The sequence below is a fragment of the Bos indicus genome, chromosome 25 (genome assembly GCF_029378745.1).
Source record: "Bos indicus isolate NIAB-ARS_2022 breed Sahiwal x Tharparkar chromosome 25, NIAB-ARS_B.indTharparkar_mat_pri_1.0, whole genome shotgun sequence".
Classification (NCBI taxonomy): domain Eukaryota; kingdom Metazoa; phylum Chordata; class Mammalia; order Artiodactyla; family Bovidae; genus Bos; species Bos indicus.
Window position 1 is genome coordinate 19,138,883 of NC_091784.1, and position 24,161 is coordinate 19,163,043.

General features: G+C 43.5%; 2 protein-coding genes across 7 annotated transcripts in view; one reads left to right on the top strand and one right to left on the bottom strand.

Annotated features, from left to right (window-relative positions):
- Window positions 1-11,049, bottom strand: part of PDILT (protein disulfide isomerase like, testis expressed) — a 51,243-nt gene extending 40,194 nt beyond the window's left edge. Inside the window, exons 1-2 of the mRNA XM_019987378.2 lie at window positions 10,811-11,049; window positions 4,293-4,501 (exon numbers count right to left, since the gene is read on the bottom strand). Coding sequence (XP_019842937.2) covers window positions 4,293-4,494 — 202 coding nt within the window. The 5' untranslated portion in view covers window positions 4,495-4,501; window positions 10,811-11,049. The remainder of the gene's footprint in view (window positions 1-4,292; window positions 4,502-10,810) is intronic.
- Window positions 11,050-17,710: 6,661 nt separating this feature from the next.
- Window positions 17,711-24,161, top strand: part of ACSM5 (acyl-CoA synthetase medium chain family member 5) — a 28,992-nt gene continuing 22,541 nt past the window's right edge. For 3 of the 6 annotated variants that reach the window (XM_070779748.1, XM_070779752.1, XM_070779751.1), the window contains exons 1-2: window positions 18,445-18,598; window positions 21,195-21,410. In XM_070779748.1, the coding sequence (XP_070635849.1) occupies window positions 21,207-21,410 (204 nt within the window). In that variant the 5' untranslated portion in view covers window positions 18,445-18,598; window positions 21,195-21,206. The other 3 variants (XM_070779750.1, XM_070779749.1, XM_070779753.1) reach the window with 3 other exon arrangements.

Below are 24,161 nucleotides of genomic sequence, written 5' to 3' on the forward strand. Positions count from 1 at the left end.
GTAAAGATGCTGAGGTCTATTTTGGACACATGTGGCATTGAGATGTGTGAGATATCCAAGAGAAAAGATGCCTCTGAGTGTTGGTTCTTGAATCTGGAGTCCTTGGAGAAATGAGAAACTGGGGAGCAGCTAAGGATTTGATAGTTACCAGGACAGTATTTCCCTGGGACAATATTGGAAAGACCTTTTTGTAAAGAGCCATTTACTCCTGGCGGCGGGGTGGCGGGTACTTTTATAATGCTCGTCCTAAGTGATTCGTTTTTCCAAAGGTCATTTTAAAGGGTCTGCAAGCTTTTGAGAATTCATTTTTATTTAAGCTGCATATTTGAAGAAATCAAATTTTCAAATGAAATGAGTTTGAGTGTCTTTTAGATAGCATCTCTGCCAGTGTTCACCGAATTTAAATACCTGCTGGTGGGAAGACTTTAAAGTATTCAAATTGGTTGTTATCAGGTATAATTAAAGAATATAAAATCGATTAGCTCCCTTCATAGCCCCAGGTTCAGTGTCAATCCCTAAGTTATAAAACATCAACGTCCCAAAGAACCATGAACTTGCCCTTCTGCCCTGATTAAAGCAGAGTAGTTGTGGACAGAGTCTTACATTCTCACCCAGATTGGATAGGTTACCCAGGTTTGCCCACCTGCCGTGTCATTTTGGAAGCATAAATGAGTGTTGTGGTGTGTGTTGTGTCATGCAAAGTGTGTGGCTCTAAATCCTTCAATATTTCCACTGAGGGTCCAGGATTCAGGGATTAAGGCTGCAGCAAAAAAGAGAAGACGGCTTAGATGGCTGACCTGTGCAAACCATTAACTCACATGCCACAGCAGCTGTAGAGTTCTCAATTCTTCCCTGAGAAAAAAAACCATGAACCAAATGTTCAAGTAGTGACCCAAGTCTTGATGTGAATGAGGGAGGTAGGGAACCAGCTGGAGGAGTAGTTCAGTAAGGTGGAAATTATGCCCTGCTCACAGGCTCCTATAAAGAAAATGACCCAAACTGGATCTCACCAAGTTTTGCTCCATGGGCTTGAAGCAAAATCAGGTGTGCATTCTGACACTTTGAAGGAAACAAACCATTAAGAGCCTGAACTAGATGGAGGTCAGAGGCTTGGAATTATTTTGATAGAACTTTACACAATAGGCACACTTCATGTTCAGTTCAGTTCATCAGTCGTGTCCAACTCTTTGCGACCCCATGAACTGCAGCACACCAGGCCTCCCTGTCCATCACCATCTCCCAGAATTTACCCAAACTCATGTCCACTGAGTCAGTGATGCCATCCAACCATCTCATCCTCTGTCGTCCCCTTCTCCTCCTGCCTTCAATCTTTCCCAACATCAGGGTCTTTTCAAATGAGTCAGCCCTTCATATCAGGTGGCCAAAATACTGGAGTTTCAGCTTCAACATCAGTCCTTCCAATGAACACCCAGGACTGATTTCCTTTAGGATGGACTGGTTGGGTCTCCTTGCAGTCCAAGGGACTCTCGAAAGTCTTCTCCAATACCACAATTCAAAAGCATCAATTCTTCTGCACTCAGATTTCTTTATAGTCCAACTCACACATCCACACATGACTACTGGAAAAACCATAGCCTTGACTAGACAGACCTTTGTTGACAAAGTAATGTCTCTGATTTTTAATATGTTGAACATCGACATTCTAGGAATCAGCAAACTAAAATGGACTGGAATGGGTGAATTTAACTCAGATGACCATTATATCTACTACTGTGGGCAGGAATCCCTTAGAAGAAATGGAGTAGCCATCATGGTCAACAAGAGTCCGAAATGCAGTCCTTGGATGCAATCTCAAAAATGACAAAATGATCTCTGTTCATTTCCAAGGCAAACCACTCAATATCACAGTAAACCATTCTATGCCCCAACCAGTAATGCTGAAGAAGCTGAAGTTGAACGGTTCTATGAAGACCTACAAAAGACCTTTTAGAACTAACACCCAAAAAAGATGTCCTTTTCATTATAGGGGACTGGAATGCAAAAGTAGGAACTCAAGAAACAACTGGAGTAACAGGCAAGTTTGGCCTTGGAGTACGGAATGAAACAGGGCAAAGGCTAACAGAGTTTTGCCAAGAGAACGCACTGGTCATAGCAAACACCCTCTTCCAACAACATAAGAGAAGACTCTACACATGGACATCACCAGATGGTCAACACCAAAATCAGATTGATTATATTCTTTGCAGCCAAAGGTGGAGAAGCTCTATACAGTCAGCAAAAACAAGACCAGGAGCTGACTATGGCTCAGATTATGAGCTCCTTATTGCCAAATTCAGACTTAAATTGAAGAAAGTAGGGAAAACCACCAGACCATTCAGGTATGACCTAAATCGAATCCCTTATGGTTATAGAGTGGAAGTGAGAAATAGATTTAAGGGCCTAGATCTGATAGATAGAGTGCCTGATGAACTATGGACTGAGGTTCATGACATTGTACAGGAGACAGGGATCAAGACCATCCCCATGGAAAAGAAATATGCTGTCTAGGTTGGTCATAATTTCCTTCCAAGGAGTAAGTGTCTTTTAATTTCATGGCTGCAATCACCATCTGCAGTGATTTTGGAGTCCCAAAAATAAAGTCAGCCACTGTTTCCACTGTTTCCCCATCTATTTGCCATGAAGTGATGGGAACTGATGCCATAATCTTAGTTTTCTGTATGTTGAGCTTTAAGCCAACTTTTTTACTCTCCTCTTTCACTTTCATCAAGAGGCTCTTTAGTTCTTCTTCACTTTCCGCCGTAAGGGTGAAAGTTGGAAGGAGGCAAAATGACCCAGTTAGATTTTCTCTCCTGGGAACTACCAAGGTTAAGGGCAAGGTTAAGGTTAAGGTTGTCGTATGTTGCTATGAAGTGGCTGCACAAGTCAGCTGAGGAAGCAATGGGATCCATGGTAACTGAGCTACTGATGCTATGTCACTGTCACAAAATGCCCGCTGATGCAAAGACCACCTCACTGAAGTGGTGCAACTCAGAGAGAATGTATCAAATGAGAAGAGACAAGAATTGAGGAAGGAGCTGGGAGGCCTGAATTTCAGGCAGAAGACACAGACTCAAATGCTAGAGGGGTGAGGCAGGGGTGTGACTATGTGGGGCTGGCTGACTAGGAATGTGGCAAACTGACTAGTGTGCTGTTTCCTGATCACAAGGGGAAACTGTCACTTAGTTCCAGCCAACTGTCACATTATAGGAATGTAAGCCAGGGCTTCCAGATCTCTTGGTTTTTCAAGAGCAGATGTAAATTGAATTTCAATTATGAAATGTCCCCAAATAGGGAGACAAATAGTGGCAGTACACTGGGTGATTATGAGGAGTGTGTGAGAACATTTAGTGGGGCTATAAGGACAGTTCCCGGCACGCAGTAGGTGCCCGCTATGTGAAAGTTGTTATGAACATCCCTTCCATCCGGTCTCAAAGCATAGACATGAGTCTGTGTCAGTGTCTCAGGAAAAAGGAGTCCGTTTCCTCCATCAAAATGCCTGCTGATGCAAAATCTGAAGAATAAAAGTGGGCATGCAAAATTCAGATGAAAAACCTGATGATCTAAAAATCTTCCTTGAAAAAAAAAAAAAAATCTTCCTTGAGACAATGCCCATAACTGTGTCCCAGCAACTTACAATATTATTTAGCAACTTAACAACTTATTTTGTCTTCACAATAATCCAGTATAGCACTTCTGTTTATACCCATTTTACAGAGAAGAAAACTAAGGTTCAGAATGGTAAAGACACCTGAAGGTAAATCCTGGCTTCTTGCCTTCAGTGAAACAGAGGCTGCTGCTGCTGCTGCTGCTGCTAAGTCGCTTCAGTCGTGTTCGACCCTGTGTGACCCCATACAAATCAAGACCAAAGAGGCGACATAGTATCTTGCAAATGATTTAGTTTCCCTGGACCTCAGTACTCTCATCTGGGAATTAAGGATGATGCTATTTTTTTTTTTTAATTATTATTGAAATGTGTTCTCATATATTTATGCTAAGTTGCTTCCGTTGTGTCCAACGCTTTGCAGACCCCATGGACTGTAGCCTGCCAGGCTCCTCTGCCCATGGGATTTTTCAGGCAAGAATACTGGAGTGGGGTGCCATTTCCTTATCCAGGGGATCTTCCCAACCCAGGGATCGAACCCACGTCTCTTACATCTCCTACACAGGCAGGCAGGTTCTTTTCCACTAGCGCCACCTGTTTAACAATACTTAAAATTCCTCTGGCTACCAGAAGAAAGGGGGCAGGTCTCAGCCCACCCATCACCCATTGCCCAGGAGTGGGAGACACTCACGGAAGAGCACCATCAGGAAGCGCGTCTCGTTCAGCATCTGAGTCAGGCCAGCAGGTGTTAGCACCATCAAGTTTTCCTCCACAAGGATATGCAAGGGCTGGGACATGTTGATGCTCTCCTTCTTGCCATTCATCTCTGGTGAGCCCTGGACAGTGCCGACACAAGAGGCTACCAGCAGTAGAGACATACAGAGCAGCTCCATGGCTGTCCTTCAAGGGCAGGAGAAAGAACAAGAACTCTTACCAACACGGGTAGTGGGGACCCACGTCATCACTCCCTCCCCATCTCCTTTCCTAAAAGGTCAGTCCTGATGTGGAGAATATTACCTCAGCATGCCCCCACTGGCTTCCTAGCAGTGCCCAGAGCTCAGCAAAGCAAGCTGGTAAAGGAGAGGCAAACTTTGCCAGAGAGGTTAACCTTGGGGCCCATTGAAACTGCATGGGATTAGCTCAGGGCAGCAGGGTCCCACTCGGAGCAACAGAAAGCCAAATCACAAACCAACACTCAAGCCCACTGGCTCCCCAGACAATAGGTAAGAATATTTTTAGATATGAAACTCAGTCCAGAATCCCAAGGTGAGCCTCTGGGTCTCAGAGATGACTAATCCAATCCCTATCACAGCCTCTGCTCATGCTCCCCCAACTCCTGCTTGAATACCTCTTTTGATGGGAAGCTTACTGCTGGCAGTGTAACCCATTTGATTTTTGAGCAAATTTTCTCAAATGTAAATATTTCTTTCAAAAGTAATCACCATAATGCACACATGTAAAAATTTCAAGAAACACAATAAAAAAATGTTAAGTAGAAAACAAAAATTTCTCCCATAACCCCACCTCTGAGAAAGTGACTCAGTTTGGAATGAATCTTTACCAATGTTGAAAATGCCAGTATGAATATATATTTAAATGTATATAATAAATGGAATTAGATAGGCAATACTGTTCATTGTCCAACTGTCTTACTCAATGATGTAAAATATAATCCAGATACCTTTTTGATAACAGTACATACTAGGTCTATAACATGATTTCCTTTCCTCTTTTTTTTCCCCTCATTTTTTTTTTCTTTTCCTTTTTTTCTTTTACAATTCTTTTCTGTTCAGATGGTTTGGGTCAGCAGTTGTCTCTCCTTAAGTGCCACTCTCCCCAGTAATGTTTCCCCTAATAATCTAGAGCATAGGATCACTGTCACAGATCTTTGCATGTTGTCCTTAAGCACAGAGCCATTTTCCTATGCAGCGTACAGACTACTCAAGTGTTTTGAACATGGCAAATAGCTGGTCCAGATTAAATTTATAAGGACCTCAATTTCTTTGAGTGCTGTATTCCTAGCATTTGGTATTTATGATAGGCAAATAAACATGAATGAATGAGTGGATATTTGATATGTACCTGGTAAATATGTTTGGCACACTGAGGATTTTTTAAAAGTAGATCTTCTGATGTAATTTTTTGGTCTAATACCAAAATAATTGGGATTAGATAATTGGTCACAAGTGTTAAATTTTATAAATGCCTAAAGCATCTACCTACAATGCCTACCATGTGGGAGACCCGGGTTCAATCCCTGGGTCGGGAAGATCTCCTGGAGAAGGAAATGGCAACCCACTCCAATATTCTTGCCTGGAAAACCCCATGGATGGTGGAACCTGGTAGGCTACAGTCCATGGGGTCGTGAAGTGTTGGACATGACTGAGCGACTTCACTTTACTATAGCTAAACATACTTGTTAAATTATGTATCAAGTGTTAAATTTTATAAATACCTGTAGCTAAATATACTTGTCATGTATGGCTGCTCTATGCATTCCATGCCATCATCTCTCCTATGACAATTCTATATTTAGTGAGTATAAAATGAGGCACATAAAAGTTAAATGATTTGTCCAAGGCCATACAACTAACATGTGACAGAGACAGGATTTCAAACAAGGATATCTAGCTACAGAATCCATGTCCTTAACCAGAATGATGTACTGTCTCTCTAATGCCCCCTGTAAAACTGGTGCAGTGAACAGTGTCTTGAGACAGTAACTGAGGCTCCCTGACTCCAAGCACCATCTCTGGTATCCACCATCTAATCATGCTGTGTCTCAGAAGGGGAGGACTGAGGCTGGCAACAGAACAGAATCAAATTTTTGGTTTGGGGTTACAAAACAGGCCTTTAAAACTCAGGAGGGGCTTGCAAGTCAAGGTTCTAATTGCAAGAATTAAGCTTTTCAGGAAAATATAAAAGGGTTTTTGACTACTCAAAGGTTTCTGCTATAAACTCTAGGTAAGGAAGAACATGTTGACAGAAGGAACATCTACCTTCCCCAAAGGAGATAAAAGTGTGCCTTCTTATCAGGAGGGCAGGGAGGAATGGCAAGAGCTTTGATGCTTCTAGGGTCCTGAGAAAGGGTTCTGACCCTCTGTCCCTTCTCTTTTTGCTCACCACTGCAGTCCCCATCCCCAGTCACACTCTGGTCACAGTAATAAGTCAATCACCATGTATTAAGCTAGCATTTGAGCTTTACACACATCATCTCATTAACCCTCACAGCATGTCTGTGAGGTAGGTACAATTATAAGCCCAACTTACAAAAGTGGAGACCCACCCTAGAAGAAGGAGCAAGACTTAAGCTCAGGTATATCTAAGCCTAATGCATATGGGTCTAAACGAGGACTCGCAATCTACAGCCCTCTGCCTTTCTTGCAAATACCGTGTTAGAGGATTCACAGCTATACCCATCCCATCACTATTGTCTACAGTTGCCTTTACTACCGGAGAAGGCAATGGCACCCCACTCCAGTACTCTTGCCTGGAAAATCCCATGGACAGAGGAGCCTGGTAGGCTGCAGTCCATAGGGTCTCAAAGAGTCGGACATGACTGAGCGGCTTCACTTTCACTTTTCACTTTCATGCATTGGAGAAGGAAATGGCAACCCACTCCAGGGTTCTTGCCTGGAGAATCCCAGGGACGGGGGGAGCCTGGTGGGCTGCTGTCTATGGGGTCCACACAGAGTCGGACACGACAGAAGCGACTTAGCAGCAGCAGCCATTACCGTAACTACTCAGTTAAGTAGTTGTAATAGAGACCCTATGTGGCCAGCAAAGCCAAAAATATTTATTATCTGGCTCTCTTCAGGAAAAGTTTGCTAACCTCGGGTCTAAATCACCATATCATACTGCTCTCATGTCCATACCTCAGATTTTGTACTTGGGAAGTGGTCACAGATTCTCAGATTTGCAAATCCACTATCAGAGCACAGCACCTCCCTCTGCAGAATGCGTGAGTGGCCTTTCATCCCAGAATAGTTGTGAAGATTCATAAAGAACTTGTGCTTGATTAGCACAATGCAGGAGATCGGTTTCTATCCCTGGGTTGAGAAAATTCCTTGGAGGAGGAAATGGCACCTCCACTCCAGTATTCTTGCCTGGAGAATCCCATGGACGGAGGAACCTGGCAGGCTACAGTCCACAAGTCGCAACAAGTTGGACATGCCTGACCGACTAACATGAACTAAGAATCTGGATTCACATTAAAATTCTCTAGGGAGTTTTTAAGGTGATATTGATGCTCCTCTGACCCTTTATTATTTCAAAATTGCTCAAGGTGGGGTCCAGATATATGTATGTTTTAAAAGCTCTCCAGGTGATTATTTTAACTTTCTATTTAGAAAATTTTGAACATAAAAACAGAATGGTATGGTACAACATACCCCCAAGGTAACTCATCACTCAACCTCAGTTGTCACTCCCAATCATATCTTTTATACTCCTGTCAACTCCCCACCCTGGATTATTTTGAAGCCAGTCCCATGCATCATATTATTTTATCCATAGGTATTTCATTGTGAATCTCTAAAAGATGAAAATCTGATAATAAAACATAGCTACAACAAAATTCACTGTAATCCCTCATATCATCAAATACCTAGACAATAAACTACTCTGATTATTTCATAAGTTTTAGGTTTGTTTGAGTCAGAATCCAACTGAGATTTGTGTATTGTCATTGACTGTTGGATCTCTTAAGCCTTCCAGGTGATTCTGTCCTGCAGCCTGTAGGTTGAGAACTACATGGTCAAATAAAATCAATAAAGGAGAGTTGAGATAAGGATGAAGGCACAGTGGAGAGCCTGGTTTTCTGGAAAGCTGTGATGCATATTATTCAAATCTACATTTCAACCAAAGGGCTCATTACTACCACCCAGCCTGAAGGGTGCTTAATAATCCCCAGAATCCCAGGACCCACAGATAACATGCCACTTGTTAGTCCTGGGGAAGTCTGGTACAGGATGATGACTACTAGATGGAGCTTTTGTTTTCAGTATTAATTCACCTTTGTCGACTTGGGAAAAAACACACAATGTAAGAGCTGTGAGTTGAACTGAGTGTCTTGTTGAAGACTATAGCCTGGGGAGACAGCCTCTCAGATGGCTCTGAGAAACTGCTCAGAAGATGTAAGGGAGGAGGTCAGTGTATATATAATTCTGGTTAAGGGGTACATGTAATCAAACACACATCTCAGTAGAAGGTTGCTATTGATCACAAGGAACCAATGTCCTAGTTATTGGTTTTAGTGCTTTTCTAAACATGAGAAAATACAAGAAACTGGGTTCATAAAAATTTCTCCTAAAAATATCTAACTATTTTGAAGACCTATGCTGCCAGTTTTCCCAGAGCACAGAGTACTTCATTCTTCATCTTTGCCCTGAACTCCTTTCAGGGTGTATTGAAGGTCAGCGAGTGCAATGACTAATGACTTAATTCTTATACAACCAGGTGGTGAGCTCTATTCTTTCATTGGCACCTGTTTGCTTGTTTGTTCATTGATTAATTTACTTGCAAGAAAAACTCTCATCTAAATTTCTTTGTCTAGATGGAGACATTAAAGTGCTAGAGAGTTAACTTTTATTTTACAGACAATCACCAGAATAACCCCTTATCTATTATGCAAGCATAAGACAGTGAGAGCCACCCAGAGCCTTTCTGGGTGACTGACCATTGGTGACCCCTTTCAAACCCCTTGGCACCCAAAATCTCTTGTTTGGCAGGGGTGGGAGGGATTTGCCAAAGTACCAATGGGTCTTTGGAAAGAAATCTCAAGATTTGAGGTTGCTAGGCTCTCTCTGTGGAGAAGGCAATGGCACCCCACTCCAGTACTCTTGCCTGGAAAGTCCCATGGACAGAGGAGCCTGGTGGGCTGCAGTCCATGGGGTCGCTAAGAGTCAGACACGACTGAGAGACTTCACTTTCACTTTTCACTTTCATGCATTGGAGAAGGAAATGGCAACCCACTCCAGTGTTCTTGCCTGGAGAATCCCAGGGATGGGGCAGCCTGGTGGGCTGCCGTCTATGGGGTCGCACAGAGTCGGACACGACTGAAGTGACTTAGCAGCAGTAGCAGTAGCAGGCTCTCTCTGAGAGATCCGGATGGCTCTTGTCAGAGGGAAGGGAAGCCTGGGCCAGTGGTCTCACCTCACTCACTCTGGAGAACTGTGCCGTGATAAGAAATTTTTATTATTAAGAACAAGAATAGCTGCCACAGAGGGGCTTCCTACCCACCAGCCAGTGCGCTGAGTGCGGTGTGTGTGTTGTCTCCACCCGCATTCCCAGAGAGGCCCCTCGTCCCTGTACTGTCGGCCTTCGTCCAGTTGGAGCGGTGGCCTCCTGTCTGATCCCTCTCCTTATTCTCTTTACTTGCCCTCAGTTATCAATTTTCTCTCTAAACATAATGTAGATCACATTGCTGTCTTACAAAAAGGTCCATGGCTTGCTGTCCGGACAATCCCACCTCACGTCTGTCCTCTCAGGCCCCTCAGGCCAACTCTGGCCTCTGTAGCTCCTTTTCCCTCTGACACCAGCCCTCCATTCTCCACCCCCATTCACAGGGCACCAGCCACATTGCTTTCCTTTCCTCTCCTCAAACACATCCTGCTTCCCGGCCTTTGCCTTGGCCTGGAATCCCTCATCCTGCTCTTCATTCAGCCTTTTCTGAAGGGTCCGGGTACAAGCACCACCAACTCAGAAGGGTCTCCGCAGGCCACTCTGTCTCCCCAAACCCCAACTTTGAGTGCTCTTGGTCACATCACAACAGTTTGCTTCAAATTTTGTATTTTTACTTCCTACTGCATCTTGTTTATATTTCTAACTTTTTAATGTAAGTGCCCTTGTTCATGGCTGTGGCTGTTTCCCCTCCTCCTGGAATGGTGTCCGGCCAAGATTTGGAGCTCAAGGAATTTGAATTAATGAATGAATAAATATGCTAATTTAATTCTCATGCAAACTCCACAAGTCTGTTTCAGTGGTTCTCAGCCGAATACTGATGCTTGAACTCAAACGCACTGGATTCAATTCCATTAATCTGGGGTGGGGTGAGTCTGGGTATCTTTTCTTTTTAAGCCCTCTTGGTCATCTTAATGTGTAACCATTTATGCTGAAATTCACACTTAAATTCGTAACCACCTTGGCAGAAGGAAGGCTGTCAAGGCAGGGCCCTTTAGTCAGAATTGCTGTTTTCACTCAAGTTCATACCTGCAAGAAGCCTGGTTTCTCTCAGGCCTACTGGGGCTGAGCCAGGGCTCGGGCAATGAACTCTTCTGGCCCTTGAGGAGGACAGTCGTGGGCTGAACAGTAGGTTCCTGACTTCTCTTTGTGACCAGAGCAGGACCCAAAAGCAGCTGAGTGTCCTAAACAAATCCAGAGGTAGAAATGGAGTCCCTTCCTGGACACACTGAGGCCGCAGTAACTGTAGCCACAGTGTTCTGAGTTCTGGAGTTCTGGAGGACCAGGGGTGGCCCGGGAGAAGAATAGGCCATTGTTGAGTAAGAGCAGGGGCCTCCCCTGCCCATGCTGAGTTGGGGGAGGGGGGCTGAAGGTCACAAGAAGGGCCAGAAACAAAACACACTACGGGGTACTGGGTGTCCCCATCAAAGGTGCCTATAGATTGGAATTTGGATCCCAGCTCTGTTCCTAAGCATCTGTGTGATCTCAGGAGTGTCACTTAGGCTTTCTGAGGCTCAGTTTGCTCACTGGTAAAATTGAAACCGTTTACCTTAGATTGGGACTTGAACTCACATGACCAGCACTCGATCCCAGCCAAATCCCACAGTAACGAAGCTCAGGTTCTTGATGTCTCATCACAGAAAGAATTCAGTGAGAGACAAAGTGATAGTTAAGAAGTGGCTTCATTCAGAGAGAAACATACTCCATAGACAAAGTGTGGGGCCATTGCAGAGGGTGAAAACAGGGGCCCCAAAATGTGGTGTGGTTAGCTTTTATGGGCTGGGCAATTTCATAGGCTAATGAGTGGGAGGATTATTCTAACTATTTTTGGGAGGGGGTGGAGATTTCCAGGAGTTGGGCCACTGATCACTTTTTGGTTTTGATGGTGGCTTAGAACTGTCATGGAGAAGGCAATGGCACCCCACTCCAGTACTCTTGCCTGGAAAATCCCACGGACGGAGGAGCCTGGTAGGCTGCAGTCCATGGGGTCACTAAGAGTTGGATATGACTGAGCGACTTCACTTTCACTTTCTTGCTTTGGAGAAGGAAATGGCAACCCACTCCAGTGTTCTTGCCTGGAGAATCCCAGGGACAGAGGAGCCTGGTGGGCTGCTGTCTATGGGGTCGCACAGAGTCAGACACGACTGAAGTGACTTAGCAGTAGAACTGTCATGGCACCTCTGGGTGTGTCATTTAGCTTGCTGATTGAGGATCAAAGTCTAGTCGAAGTTGACTTGTCTGCCATCTGGGGCCCATTGGATTCTAATTGGTTTATGTTATATCCGTGGGCTATGTCATTCTTTCAAAAGTTGTGCCCTGCCCCCTTTCTTCTCATTTCAAAATGACGTACAACACCTAGAAGGGTTGTAAGTGTTAGATGAGATGATACCTACAGGTAGCACCTGGAAGGCAGGAAACCCTGCCCTTGGTAATCGTGTACATGTGTATCAAGTCATCACATTGTATGCCTAAGTATATACAACTTTATTTGTCAGTCATACTGAAAGCTCCAGGCTGGAGCTTTACAATCAGTCAGCCTCCTGAGATAAGAAACAGGTGGGGTCCAGCTGAGGCATTCATAACCAGCCCCCTGTTGACTGGTAAATAGCCAGTCTTTGTCTCTTGTAACAAGAGACTTCCCTGTAGCTCAAATGGTAAAGAATCTGCCTGCAATGAAGGAGACCAGGGTTTCATATCTGGGTCGGGAAGATCCTCTGGTGAAGGGAATGGCAATCCACTCCAGTACTCTTGCCTGGAGAATCCCATAGACAGAGGAATCTGGTGGGCTACAGTCCGTGGGGTTGCAAAAAGTCAGACACAACTGAGCAACTAACACACAGGGAGCTAACATCCAACATGCCTTGTAGAGCTATATTAAAAAGCAGAGACATTATTTGCCAACAAAGTTCCATCTAGTCAAAGCTATGGTTTTTCCAGTGTATGGATATGAGAGTTGGACCATAAAGAAAGCTGAGCAGTGAAGAATTGATGCTTTTGAACTGTGGTGTTGGAGAAGAGTCTTAAGAATCCCTTGGACTCAAGAAGATCCAACCAGTCCATCCTAAAGGAAATCAGTCCTGAATATTCATTGGAAGGGCTGATGCTGAAGCTGAAACTCCAATACTTTGGCCATCTGTTGCAAAGAACTGACTCATTGGAAAAGACCCCAATGCTGAGAAAGATTGAAGGCAGGAGAAGGGGATGACAGAGGATGAGATGGTTGGATGGCATCATGGACTCAATGGTCATGAATTTGAGCAAGCTCCAGGAGTTGATGATGGACAGGGAAGCCTGGAATGCTACAGTCCATGGGGTCACAAAGAGTCAGATATGACTAAGTGACTGAACTGAACTGGAGTCTCTTGTAAACACCTCAAGGGAATAATCATGGCAAAGACAAAGAGAAGGAAAAAACCGTGTCTGAGTGAAAAATAAGGGAGACCAACATCTGTTGGATTATCAAAAAAGCAAGAGAGTTTCAGAAAAACTTCTTTTCTGCTTTATTGACTACCACAAAGCCTTTGACTTTGTGGATCACCACAGACTGTGGAAAATTCTTAAAGAGATGGAAATACCAGACCACCTGACCTGAGAAATCTGTATGCAGGTCAGGAAGCAACAGTTAGAACTGGACATGGAAAAACAGACTGGTTCCAAATAGGTAAAGGAGTACATCAAGGCTTACATTGTCACGCTGCTTATTTAACTGATATGCAGAGTACATCATGAGAAATGCTGGGCTGGTTGAAGCACAAGCTGGAATCGAGATTGCTGGGAGAAATATCAATAACCTCAGATATGCAGACGACACCACCCTTATGGCAGAAAGTGAAGAAGAACTAAAGAGCCTCTTGATGAAAGTGAAAGAGGAGAGTGAAAAAGTTGGCTTAAAGCTCAACATTCAGAAAACGAAGATCATGGCATCCGGTCCCATCACTTCATGGGAAATAGATGGGGAAACAGTGGAAACAGTGTCAGACTTTATTTTTTGGGGCTCCAAAATCACTGCAGATGGTGACTGCAGCCATGAAATTAAAAGATGCTTACTCCTTAGAAGAAAAGTTATGACGAGCCTAGACAGCATATTAAAAAGCAGAGACATTACTTTGCCAACAAAGGTCCATCTAGTAAAGGTTATGGTTTTTCCAGTGGTCATGTATGGATGTGAGAATTGGACTATAAATAAAGCTGAGCGCTGAGGAATTGATGCTTTTGAACTTTGGTGTTGGAGAAGACTCTTGAGAGTCCTTGGACTGCAAAGAGATCAAACCAGTCAATCTGAAAAGAAATCAGTCCTGAATATTCATTGGAAGGACTGATGCTGAAGCTGAAATTCCAATACTTTGGCCACCTGATGCGAAGAGCTGACTCATTTGAAAAGATACTGATGCTGGGAAGGATTGAAGGAGGGAGGAGAAGGGGACAACAGAGGATGAGATGGTTGGATGTCATCACCAACTCAATGGACATGAGTTTGAGTAAACTCTGGGAGTCGGTGATGGTCAGGGAGGCCTGGTGTTCTACAGTCCATGGGGTTGCAAAGAGTTGAACACGACTGAGCAACTGTACTGAACTGAACCTATACACATACAGAAAGGCTCCTTGGAGTCAAAAGTTAGAGGGTAATTCCAGGCCATAATGAGTCTTGCTCCTCCCAGAAGACTTCACTTTGAGATTCAAATGGTGTGCATGAGATTAGCCACACCTTAATGGATAAAGTGTACATGTGCACCCCAGGGGAATGTCCTGAGACAAATTAACCAGTGTGGAACAAAGCAAGGTGATTGACCTGAGGGAAGACAGACCTGGAGAAATGCCCCTTATAAAGGATTTAAACTTCCCAGAGGCTTGACTCTCTCTCTGAGCTCACCCATGAGCCTTTCTGCATGTACTTTTCCTTTCAATAAACTATTTACTTTACTCTTTACCTTCTGAGTAAGGTTTACTCTAAACCTTCTCTTTACCTCACCTGAATTCGTTCTTGACTAGGCAGGCCCCTGTGGTTCAGTGGTTAGGACTCCAGTCTGGGAAACTAAGACCCTGCTTCCAGCTACCACTTGCTGCTGCTTGCTGCAAGCTGCCACTTCCTGCTGCAAGTGTCCAGAATCAATACCTCTGTGAAGTTGGAGAAAAATAAAAATAAAAACATATTTTAACATATATCAACTGTTCAGTTCAGTTCAGTCGCTCAGTCGTGTCCGACTCTTTGCGACCCCATGAATCAGGGGGGTCGCAAGGCCTCCCTGTCCATCACCAACTCCTGGACTTCACTCAGACTCACGTCCATCGAGTTAGTGATGCCATCCAGCCATCTCATCCTCTGTTGTCCCCTTCTCCTCCTGCCCCCAATCTCTCCCAACATCAGCGTCTTTTCCAATGAGTCAACTCTTCGCATGAGGTGCCAAAGTACTGGAGTTTCAGCTTTAGCATCATTCCTTCCAAAGAAATCCCAGGGCTGATCTCCTTCAGAATGGACTGGTTGAATCTCCTTGCAGTCCAAGGACTCTCAAGAGTCTTCTCCAACACCAAAATTCAAAAGCATCAATTCTTCGGTGCTCAGCTTTCTTGACAGTCCAACTCTCACATCCATGCATGACCACTGGAAAAACCATAGCCTTGACTAGAGAGATCTTTGTTGGCAAAGTAATGTCTCTGCTTTTCAATATGCTATCTAGGTTGGTCATAACTTTCCTTCCAAGGAGTAAGCATCTTTTCATTTCATGGCTGCAGTCACCATGTGCAGTGATTTTGGAGCCCAGAAAAATAAAGCCTGACACTGTTTCCACTGTTTCCCCATCTATTTCCCATGAAGTGATGGGACCAGATGCCATGATCTTCGTTTTCTGAATGTTGAGCTTTAAACCAACTTTTTCACTCTCCTCTTTCACCTTCATCAAGAGGCTTTTGAGTTCCTCTTCACTTTCTGCCATAAGGGTGGTGTCATCTGCATATCTGAGGTTATTGATATTTCTCCCGGCAATCTTGATTCAGCTTGTGCTTCTTCCAGTCCAGCATTTCTCATGATGTACTCTGCATAGAAGTTAAATAGGCAGGGTGACAATATACAACCTTGATGTACTCCTTTTCCTATTTGGAACCAGTCTGTTGTTCCATGTCCAGTTCTAACTGTTGCTTCCTGACCTGCATACAAATTTCTCAAGAGGCAGGTCAGGTGGTCTGGTATTCCCATGTCTTTCAGAATTCTTCAGTTGATTGTGATCCACACAGTCAAAGGCTTTGGCATAGTCAATAAAGCAGAAATCGATGTTTTTCTGGAACTCTCTTGCTTTTTCCATGATCCAGCAGATGTTGGCAATTTGGTCTCTTGTTCCTCTGTCTTTTCTAATACCAGCTTGAACATCTGGATGTTCACGGTTCACGTATTGCTGAAGCCTGGCTTGGAGAATTTTGAGCATTACTTTACTCGCGTGTGAGATGAGTGCAATTGTGCAGTAGTTTGAGCATTCTTTGGCATTACCTTTCTTTGGGATTGGAATGAAAACTGACCTTTTCCAGTCCTGTGGCCACTGCTGTGTTTTCCAAATTTGCTGGCATATTGAGTGCAGCACTTTCACAGCATCATCTTTCAGGATTTGAAATAGCTCAACTGGAATTCCATCACCTCCACTAGCTTTCTTCGTTGTGATTCTTTCTAAGGCCCACTTGACTTCACATTCCAGGATATCTGGCTCCAGGTGAGTGATCACACCATCGTGATTATCTGGGTCTTGAAGACCTTTTTTGTACAGTTCTTCTGTGTATTCTTGCCACCTCTTCTTAATATCTTCTGCTTCTGTTAGCTCCCTACCATTTCTGTCCTTTATCGAGCCCATCTTTGCATGAAATGTTCCCTTGGTGTCTCTAATTTTCTTGAAGAGATCTCTAGTCTTTCCCATTCTGTTGTTTTCCTCTATTTCTTTGCATTGATCACTGAGAAAGGCTTTCTTATCTCTTCTTGCTATTCTTTGGAACTCTTGCTTTTCACTTCTCTTCTTTTCACAACTATTTGTAAGGCCTCCCCAGACAGCCATTTTTCTTTTTTGCATTTCTTTTCCATGGGGATGGTCTTGATCCCTGTGTCCTGTACAATGCCATGAAAACCTCATTCCATAGTTCTTCAGGCACTCTATCAGATCTAGGCCCTTAAATCTATTTCTCACTTCCACTGTATAATCATAAGGGATTTGATTTAGGTCATACCTGAATTGTCTAGTGGTTTTCCCTACTTTATTCAATTTAAGTCTGAATTTGGCAATAAGGAGTTCATGATCTGAGCCACAGTCAGCTCCTGGTCTTGTTTTTGCTGACTGTATAGAGCTTCTCCATCTTTGGCTGCAAAGAATATAATTAATCTGATTTCGGTGTTGACCATCTGGTGATGTCCATGTGTAGAGTCTTCTCTTGTGTTGTTGGAAGAGGGTGTTTGCTATGACCAGTGCGTTTTCTTGGCAAAACTCTATCAGTCTTTGCCCTGCTTCATTCCGTATTCCAAGGCCAAACTTGCCTGTTACTCCAGGTGTTTCTTGACTTCCTACTTTTGCATTTCACTCCCCTATAATGAAACGGACATCTTTTTTGGGTGTTAGTTCTAAAAGGTCTTGTAGGTCTTCATAGAACCGTTCAACTTCAGCTTCTTCAGCATTACTGGTTGGGGCATAGAGTTGGATTAAAGTGATAAATCCTGGGGAGGAAGATCAAGCAGAGAACAGTGGATAGGAAGCATCAGAAAGGAGAGGATTCCACTTTCGATGAGGGAGTGGGTTGAAAGCTCCATGAGCTGAGCCATGTGAAGGAAGACCTGAAGCAGCACTGGCCAGAGCCAGCCTGAGGGCTTGTTAATATTTAGAAATTTTGCAACTCTGGTTGGTTGGAACTTGTGGGAATCGAAACTGGCCATGGTGGGAATTTTTAACCACAGGTACTAGCAAACACTGTAAGTCACTTGTGTGGTTTTTGTTCTCAGAGAACCAGTTTACCAGCAGCCCCACCCCACGCCAGAACTTCAGTCCCACAAGGAGACCACAGTGGCTGCCACCCAATAAGCCCGGTGAGAACTGTTTCCGAGACTTTGCCTTTGACTCTAAGTGACACAAGGCAACAGAGGGGGCTTAGTTATTTTTAGTAGCTTTATTTGGTATAATTCACATACCAAAAAATTAACTCATTTCAAATGTGCAATTATTTGTATTACTGTTAATTTCTTTTGGTAAGTTTATAGAGTCCATGGGGTCACAGAGTCCATGGGGTCACAAAGAGTTGGACATGACTGGGCGACAACTGAATTGAACTGAAGTTTGTAGAGATGTGCAGTCATGGCCACGCTCCAAGTTTAGAACATATCCAACAAAGAGATCCCTTGTGTCCAGTTCCTCTAGGCAATTGCCAAGCTACTTCTTGTCTATTTCCTGTCTCTGGAGGGTTTTGCACAGAAAAGGGACATGATTTGATTTATATTATTGTCACTATTTTCTCCTTTCTGCAAGAATATAATAAAGTTCCTGTTCTCTTTCTGGATTAGATGGTGACCTGAATTTTCAGGCACTGGGGTTAGAATTGCATCTCCCAGCTGTGAAAAAAGGTTGCAGGGCCACTCTCGCTGGCTCAAGTGTGCTGACCAGCTGACGCCATGCGTCCTCTGCTGGCTTCAGGCTCTGCTCTCTCTTGGCTGCATTTGGGGCCAAAGTTCCCACGGGAGGCTGAGTTAGCAGATTGCCTTTACCAGCGTTCCTGGGAGCCTGAATGTTTACAGGCACAAAGGCCTGCATTCTGCTGAAGTAAAACCTGGAAGTCTTCGCATTTCCTGGGTTCAGGAACAAGGTACAGTGAAGAGAAACGCTTGGCAGGAGGTGTAAGCTGCCCTAGGCCTTTACTGATTAATCCTAAAGGGGGCAGGGCCGGAAATGGGGATTTGTACACTTAGGAAGAAAGCCTGAGATTCTAACTATCTGCTATCAAGGGACCCCAGGAATCCAGGAGAGAAAGGCAGAGGAAAGGGCTTGGGACAGTTCTGGAGAGGTAAGGAGTAAGGGAGGGAGGTGAGGGAAAGGGAGTCCTGAAGCTGCAGCCACCACCTGCAGCCTGGCCCCCAGGGGGGCTGGTGGCCACACAGGGGCTGAGGTCTAGCTTCCTGGGAGGTGAGACTTGGAAGTCACTTTTCCTCTCCACGCCTCACTTTCTTTATCTGTAAAATAGAGAACATAGCACATTACACAGTTACAAGGATTTAAGGAATTAACATTTATAAAGCACTTTTCAAATGCTCAAGAAGATGACAGTTATTATTGCTTTTCTGTTATCCTGGCACATTATTATTGTTGTCTTAGTCATTTTGGCTGCTATACAAAAATACCACATACTTTGTGGTTTAAACAACATTTGTTTGTCATAGTTCTAGAGGCTGGATAGTACAAGATCAAGGCACCATGGGCAGATTGGTGTGAGGGCCTGTTTCCTGGTTCATAGTTCTAGCCTCCGCAAGCAGAAGGAAGGAAGGAGTTCTCTGGGATCTCTTTTATAAGGGCTCCACCCTCATGACCTAATCACCAATCAGCAGCCTCACCTCCTCACACCATTACATTCGAGGTTAGGATTAAATTACACATTGGGGGAGCACAAACATTTAGTCTATGGCAGTTATTATTACTGCATTCTATTATTATTACTACTAAGAGGAACTTGGCAGAAAGGAAATGAATCTGGGGATATAGTCCTGTGCCCACTGCTTCACTTCTTAAACTTTAATGTGCTCAGCTGGCCTGGGGTTCATGCTGAAGTGCAGATTCTAATTCCACAGGTCTTGGGTGAGGTCTAAGGTTCTGCCTTTGTAACCTGTTCCCAAGTAATGCTGATGTCAGTGGTCCATAGACCACACTCTGAATATCCAGATACTAAAACTATTCTGGTCCAATACAGTAGAGACTAGCCACGTGTAGCTTTTGCAGCATTTGAATGTGGCTGGTCTAAACCGAAGTGTGCCTGTAAATGGAAAATGCACATTGGATTTCAAAGACTTAAGAGCAACAGAACATAAAATATCTCTAATAATGTCTTCTGATATTGATTACATGTTTGAAATTATGGGATATAGCTAGTGTCAACTGAAAAATTAGTCACAACCTGAAAGTAGAGAATTATTTTATTTGTTGGGAATGTTAAGGACTCCCAGCCCAGGAGGCAGCATCTCAGGAGCCCTGAGGAAATTGCTCTGAGGAGGCAGGAAAGGGAGTCAGGCTATATACAAGTTTGGAACAAAGCGGGCAGGCAATCTGAACATCGAAGATTATTAAGTATGGAAAACCAGATAATTCATCCTTTCATATGCCCCTCTGGAGGAAATGGCAACCCACTCCAGTAATCTTGCCTGAAGAATTCCATGAACAGAGGAGCCTGGCAGGCTACAGTCCATGAGGTTGCAAAGAGTCAGGCATGACTGAGCAACTCTCATTCTCTGACTCATATGCCCCTCAGCTATCTGGGGCCAAACCCTGTTTCTTGATTGTTTACATCCTTAATTTCTTGTTCACCATAAGGAATGGCAGAGGTAGTGGACGGTTGCTTCTTGCACTTCCCACCCCTCCCCCAGCTCCTCAGCAATCACCATAGGGAGCATCGAATCTGCTGGATAGCAGGCATTGCATTCCCTTTGGGGAGCCCTCATTCACATTTAGAAGCCCAAAATCACTGATAGCTGTTACATTTCTTGCCCACTGATATCGCAGGAAGTATTCCATTCCACAAGGGCTTCCCTTGTGGCTAGCTGGTAAAGAATCTGCCTGCAATGTGGGAGACCTGGGTTCAATCCCTGGGTTGGGAAGATCCCTTGGAGAAGGGAACGGCTACCCACTCCAGTATTCTGGCCTGGAGAATTCCATGAACCGTATAGTCCATGGGATAGCAAAGAGTCAGACACGAATGAGCAACTTTCACTTCACTTCATTCCATTCCATTCCACAATAGTTAAATAAAATGTATTCACCTGTTTCTTTTTATTTATTTATTTTAATGAAACTGCCAGAGAATTGTGTATTACAGGAGGAGGTGTGGTTCATATCACATTTCTTTTGGAAGGTGCTGCCCTGGAGCTTTCTTCAGACTTGTCAGGCCAGTTCAGGATTTGCCAAAGGCTTTTTGAGGGATTCAGTTTGAAGGACTGAGCCTTAGGAGGTGGGCTCTGAGTTCCTGCCCTCCACAGAGATCCAACAGGCTGTGAATGGTGGAAGAGATGAATCACAGGCCCAGGGAGGAGAAATTATCAAAATCACACCATGGAACTCAGATTAAAGCCCAAGACTCTGCTCTACAAGCTAATATGTGCTGCATTCATCCTATGGCTGACCACAGGTTTCTCTCCAACCTCAGTGTCTCCCTAAAGCCCAAAATTCATGATGACATTCTCTCTCTTCTTTGATGACAGGCAGGAGGCAAGATGAGGCTATGGCTAAGAGAACTGGTCCTCCAGGCACTGAGAAATGCCCGGGGTATCTGTGGGTCTCATGGGCAGCCACCGCCTCTTCCTGTCCCTCAGAAGATTGTGGCCACCTGGGAAGCCATCAGCCTGGGCAGGCAGCCAGTGCCTGAGTATTTCAACTTTGCCCATGATGTGCTGGACGTGTGGAGTCAGCTGGAAAAGGTGAAGCTCACGGTGTCCTAGGGTCCAACTTGGGCATCAGATTCCACCTTCACAAAACCCCACTGAGACTTGAGGCTATAAGACATGTGTACATTTTGGCTTGAGAGTTTTGAAAGTCTTAAAATGTAAACTGTGAGCATTTAAGCCTTAAAAAAGTTATTATGACCAAGGTTTTGAGCCTTAGATACCCCTACCTAATCCCTAGTATTTTCACATTCCAAATTACACAGGAAGAGAGTTACGCCCCAATTAAATCAATGATTTGATTTCCTTCAAATCATTCTGAGCAAGAGAAGGGGAAAGTTTTGTATTACTACTAATCTGTTTTTAGTATCTTCCTCACATTGGGCCTGTCCCTTTTAAATAAGGAGAGAGCTTGGCTCAGGCTCAAAGCTTTTCACTGCTGCTGCTGCTGCTGCTAAGTCACTTCAGTCGTGTCTGACTCTGTGCGACCCCATAGACGGTGGCAGCCCGCTAGGCTGCCCCGTCCCTGGGATTCTCCAGGCAAGAACACTGGAGTGGGTTGCCATTTCCTTCTCCAATGCAGGAAAGTGAAAAGTGAAAGTGAAGTCGCTCAGTCATTTCCGACTCTTAGCGACCCCATTGACTGCAACCTACCAGGCTCCTCCGCCCATGGGATTTTCCAGGCAAGAGTACTGGAGTGGGGTGCAATTGCCTTCTCCAAAGCTTTTCACAGATCACAGCAAATACATAGGATTGAATTCAGATGATCTTGGTTTCCTTGTGTATCTCAGTGCATTTGCTTCTTTCTTTATCCTCCCTTCCTTGTGTCTGTTGTGCCTCTCTTTGTACTCTATGTCAAAGATACCTTTTGTTTATAGGAGAATATAAGCTTTGTCTCAAAGAAATTTATTTATGTTAATTTTAAGAAGAGCTTGTTTAAAGAAAAAAGATGAAATAAGTAATATTGTGAGTAGATGTAGTAATAGTGGATATGGTCAAATGTATGGGGGTGGTATGAGAATGACTGAGATATAAAAGTAAGTTTTGCTGTCAGATAGATGTGCTTTATCTGCTTGAAGCATGACCTTGAGCGAATCGCTAGGTTCCTTGGATCTCAGTTGTCTCATCTATAAAAATGGAGTCATACAGTATGCCAACTGGAGCTGTGAGAATTAAATGAGAAGAGATGGGGTCAGAGTGCTCCTTTACTATCTACAAAGTGTAAGATTTTTTAAAAAATAAAACCACTCTAAGCTCATCCAGTGCTTCCCTGAAATGACCTTCCTCCCAGGCTCTACAGTGCCCTGGATTTCATAAGCCCACAAGCTATGTGAACAGCTAGAGTGGCCCCAGCTCCTTGCCTGTAAGGTGGGGATGACAGCAGCTTCCTCCTGCCTTGGAGAAGGCAATGGCAACCCACTCCAGTATTCTTGCCTGGAGAATCCCATGGACAGAGGAGCCTGGTGGGCTACAGTCTATGGGGTTGCAAAGAGTCAGATGGGACTGAAGCGATTTAGCATGCATGCATGCAAGCTCATCCTTAGAAGACTTCTCCTAATGAAAAAATCAAACAAAGAGGGTTAAGTCAGCAAAAATGAAGGAATAAGGACTTTCTGAAATTTTATTCTCCATAAAAGCAAAACAAAAACCTTAGTCATAATCAACTTTTCAGAACTCTAGAAACTAACTAAAGATTAGAGTAATCCAGGGAATGTATACTAAAGACACTCTGGTTAACATCTGGGTGTATCTCAATGAGAATGCCCCAGAGATATTACCTCATTACGTAAAAATTACATATTCTCTATGATGACTCTGAAAATGTTAAAATACATTTGATGAAATTTAACTTTCGGCAGCCAAGAACTACCAGAAAATAATTATGTATTACATTATGCATACATTTAAAAGCTTACCTGAAGTCTCTTTTATAAAAGAATAGTATGAATAAGTTGATCCGTATGTTTTAAAAACTAAATTGTTATTAAGGCAGAAATTATAAAGTTGCAAAAAAAATGACAATATATACCAAATTGATCTACATACTCCATGTAAGCTTTATCAAAATTCCAGTAGACTTCTTTGCAAAAATGTACAGTCTTGTCCAGTCATGTGGAAATGCAAGGGACCCATAATAACCAAAACAATCTTGAAAAAGAAGCACAAACCTGGTGGACACTTTCTTATTTCAAAACCTACTACAAAGTTACAGTAATCAAGACTGTGTGGGAAAAAAAGAAGAAGACAATCTGATACTGGCATAAGGATAGGCATAAATGAATGGAATAAACCTAAGAATCAGAAATATACCCATAAATCTATGATCAATCAGTTTTCAACAAAGGTGTCAAGAACATTAAATGGGGAAAGAATTGTCCTTCCAATTAATGGTGCTGGCACAACTGAATATTCACATGCAAAAAAAGAAGGTGATCCCTACCTCACACCACATCAAAGACCTAAATGAAGGAGAAAAAAACTATAAAATTCTTAGAAGAAAATATAGGTGCATATCCTGGATTAGGTAATGGTTTCTAAAGTATAAGCAATGAAAGAAAGTAGATAAATTGAATTTCATGAAAATTTCTAGCATTTGTAGGTCAAAATGAAAAGACAACCCACAAAATCACATATCTGAGATATATAATTAGTGTATATACGTGTGTGTTTATATATATATATATATAGAGAGAGAGAGAGAGAGAACACATATCTGCAATGTATAAAGAACCCAATTAAATATTGGCTAAGTATTCAAATAGGGATTTATCTAAAGAATATAAACAA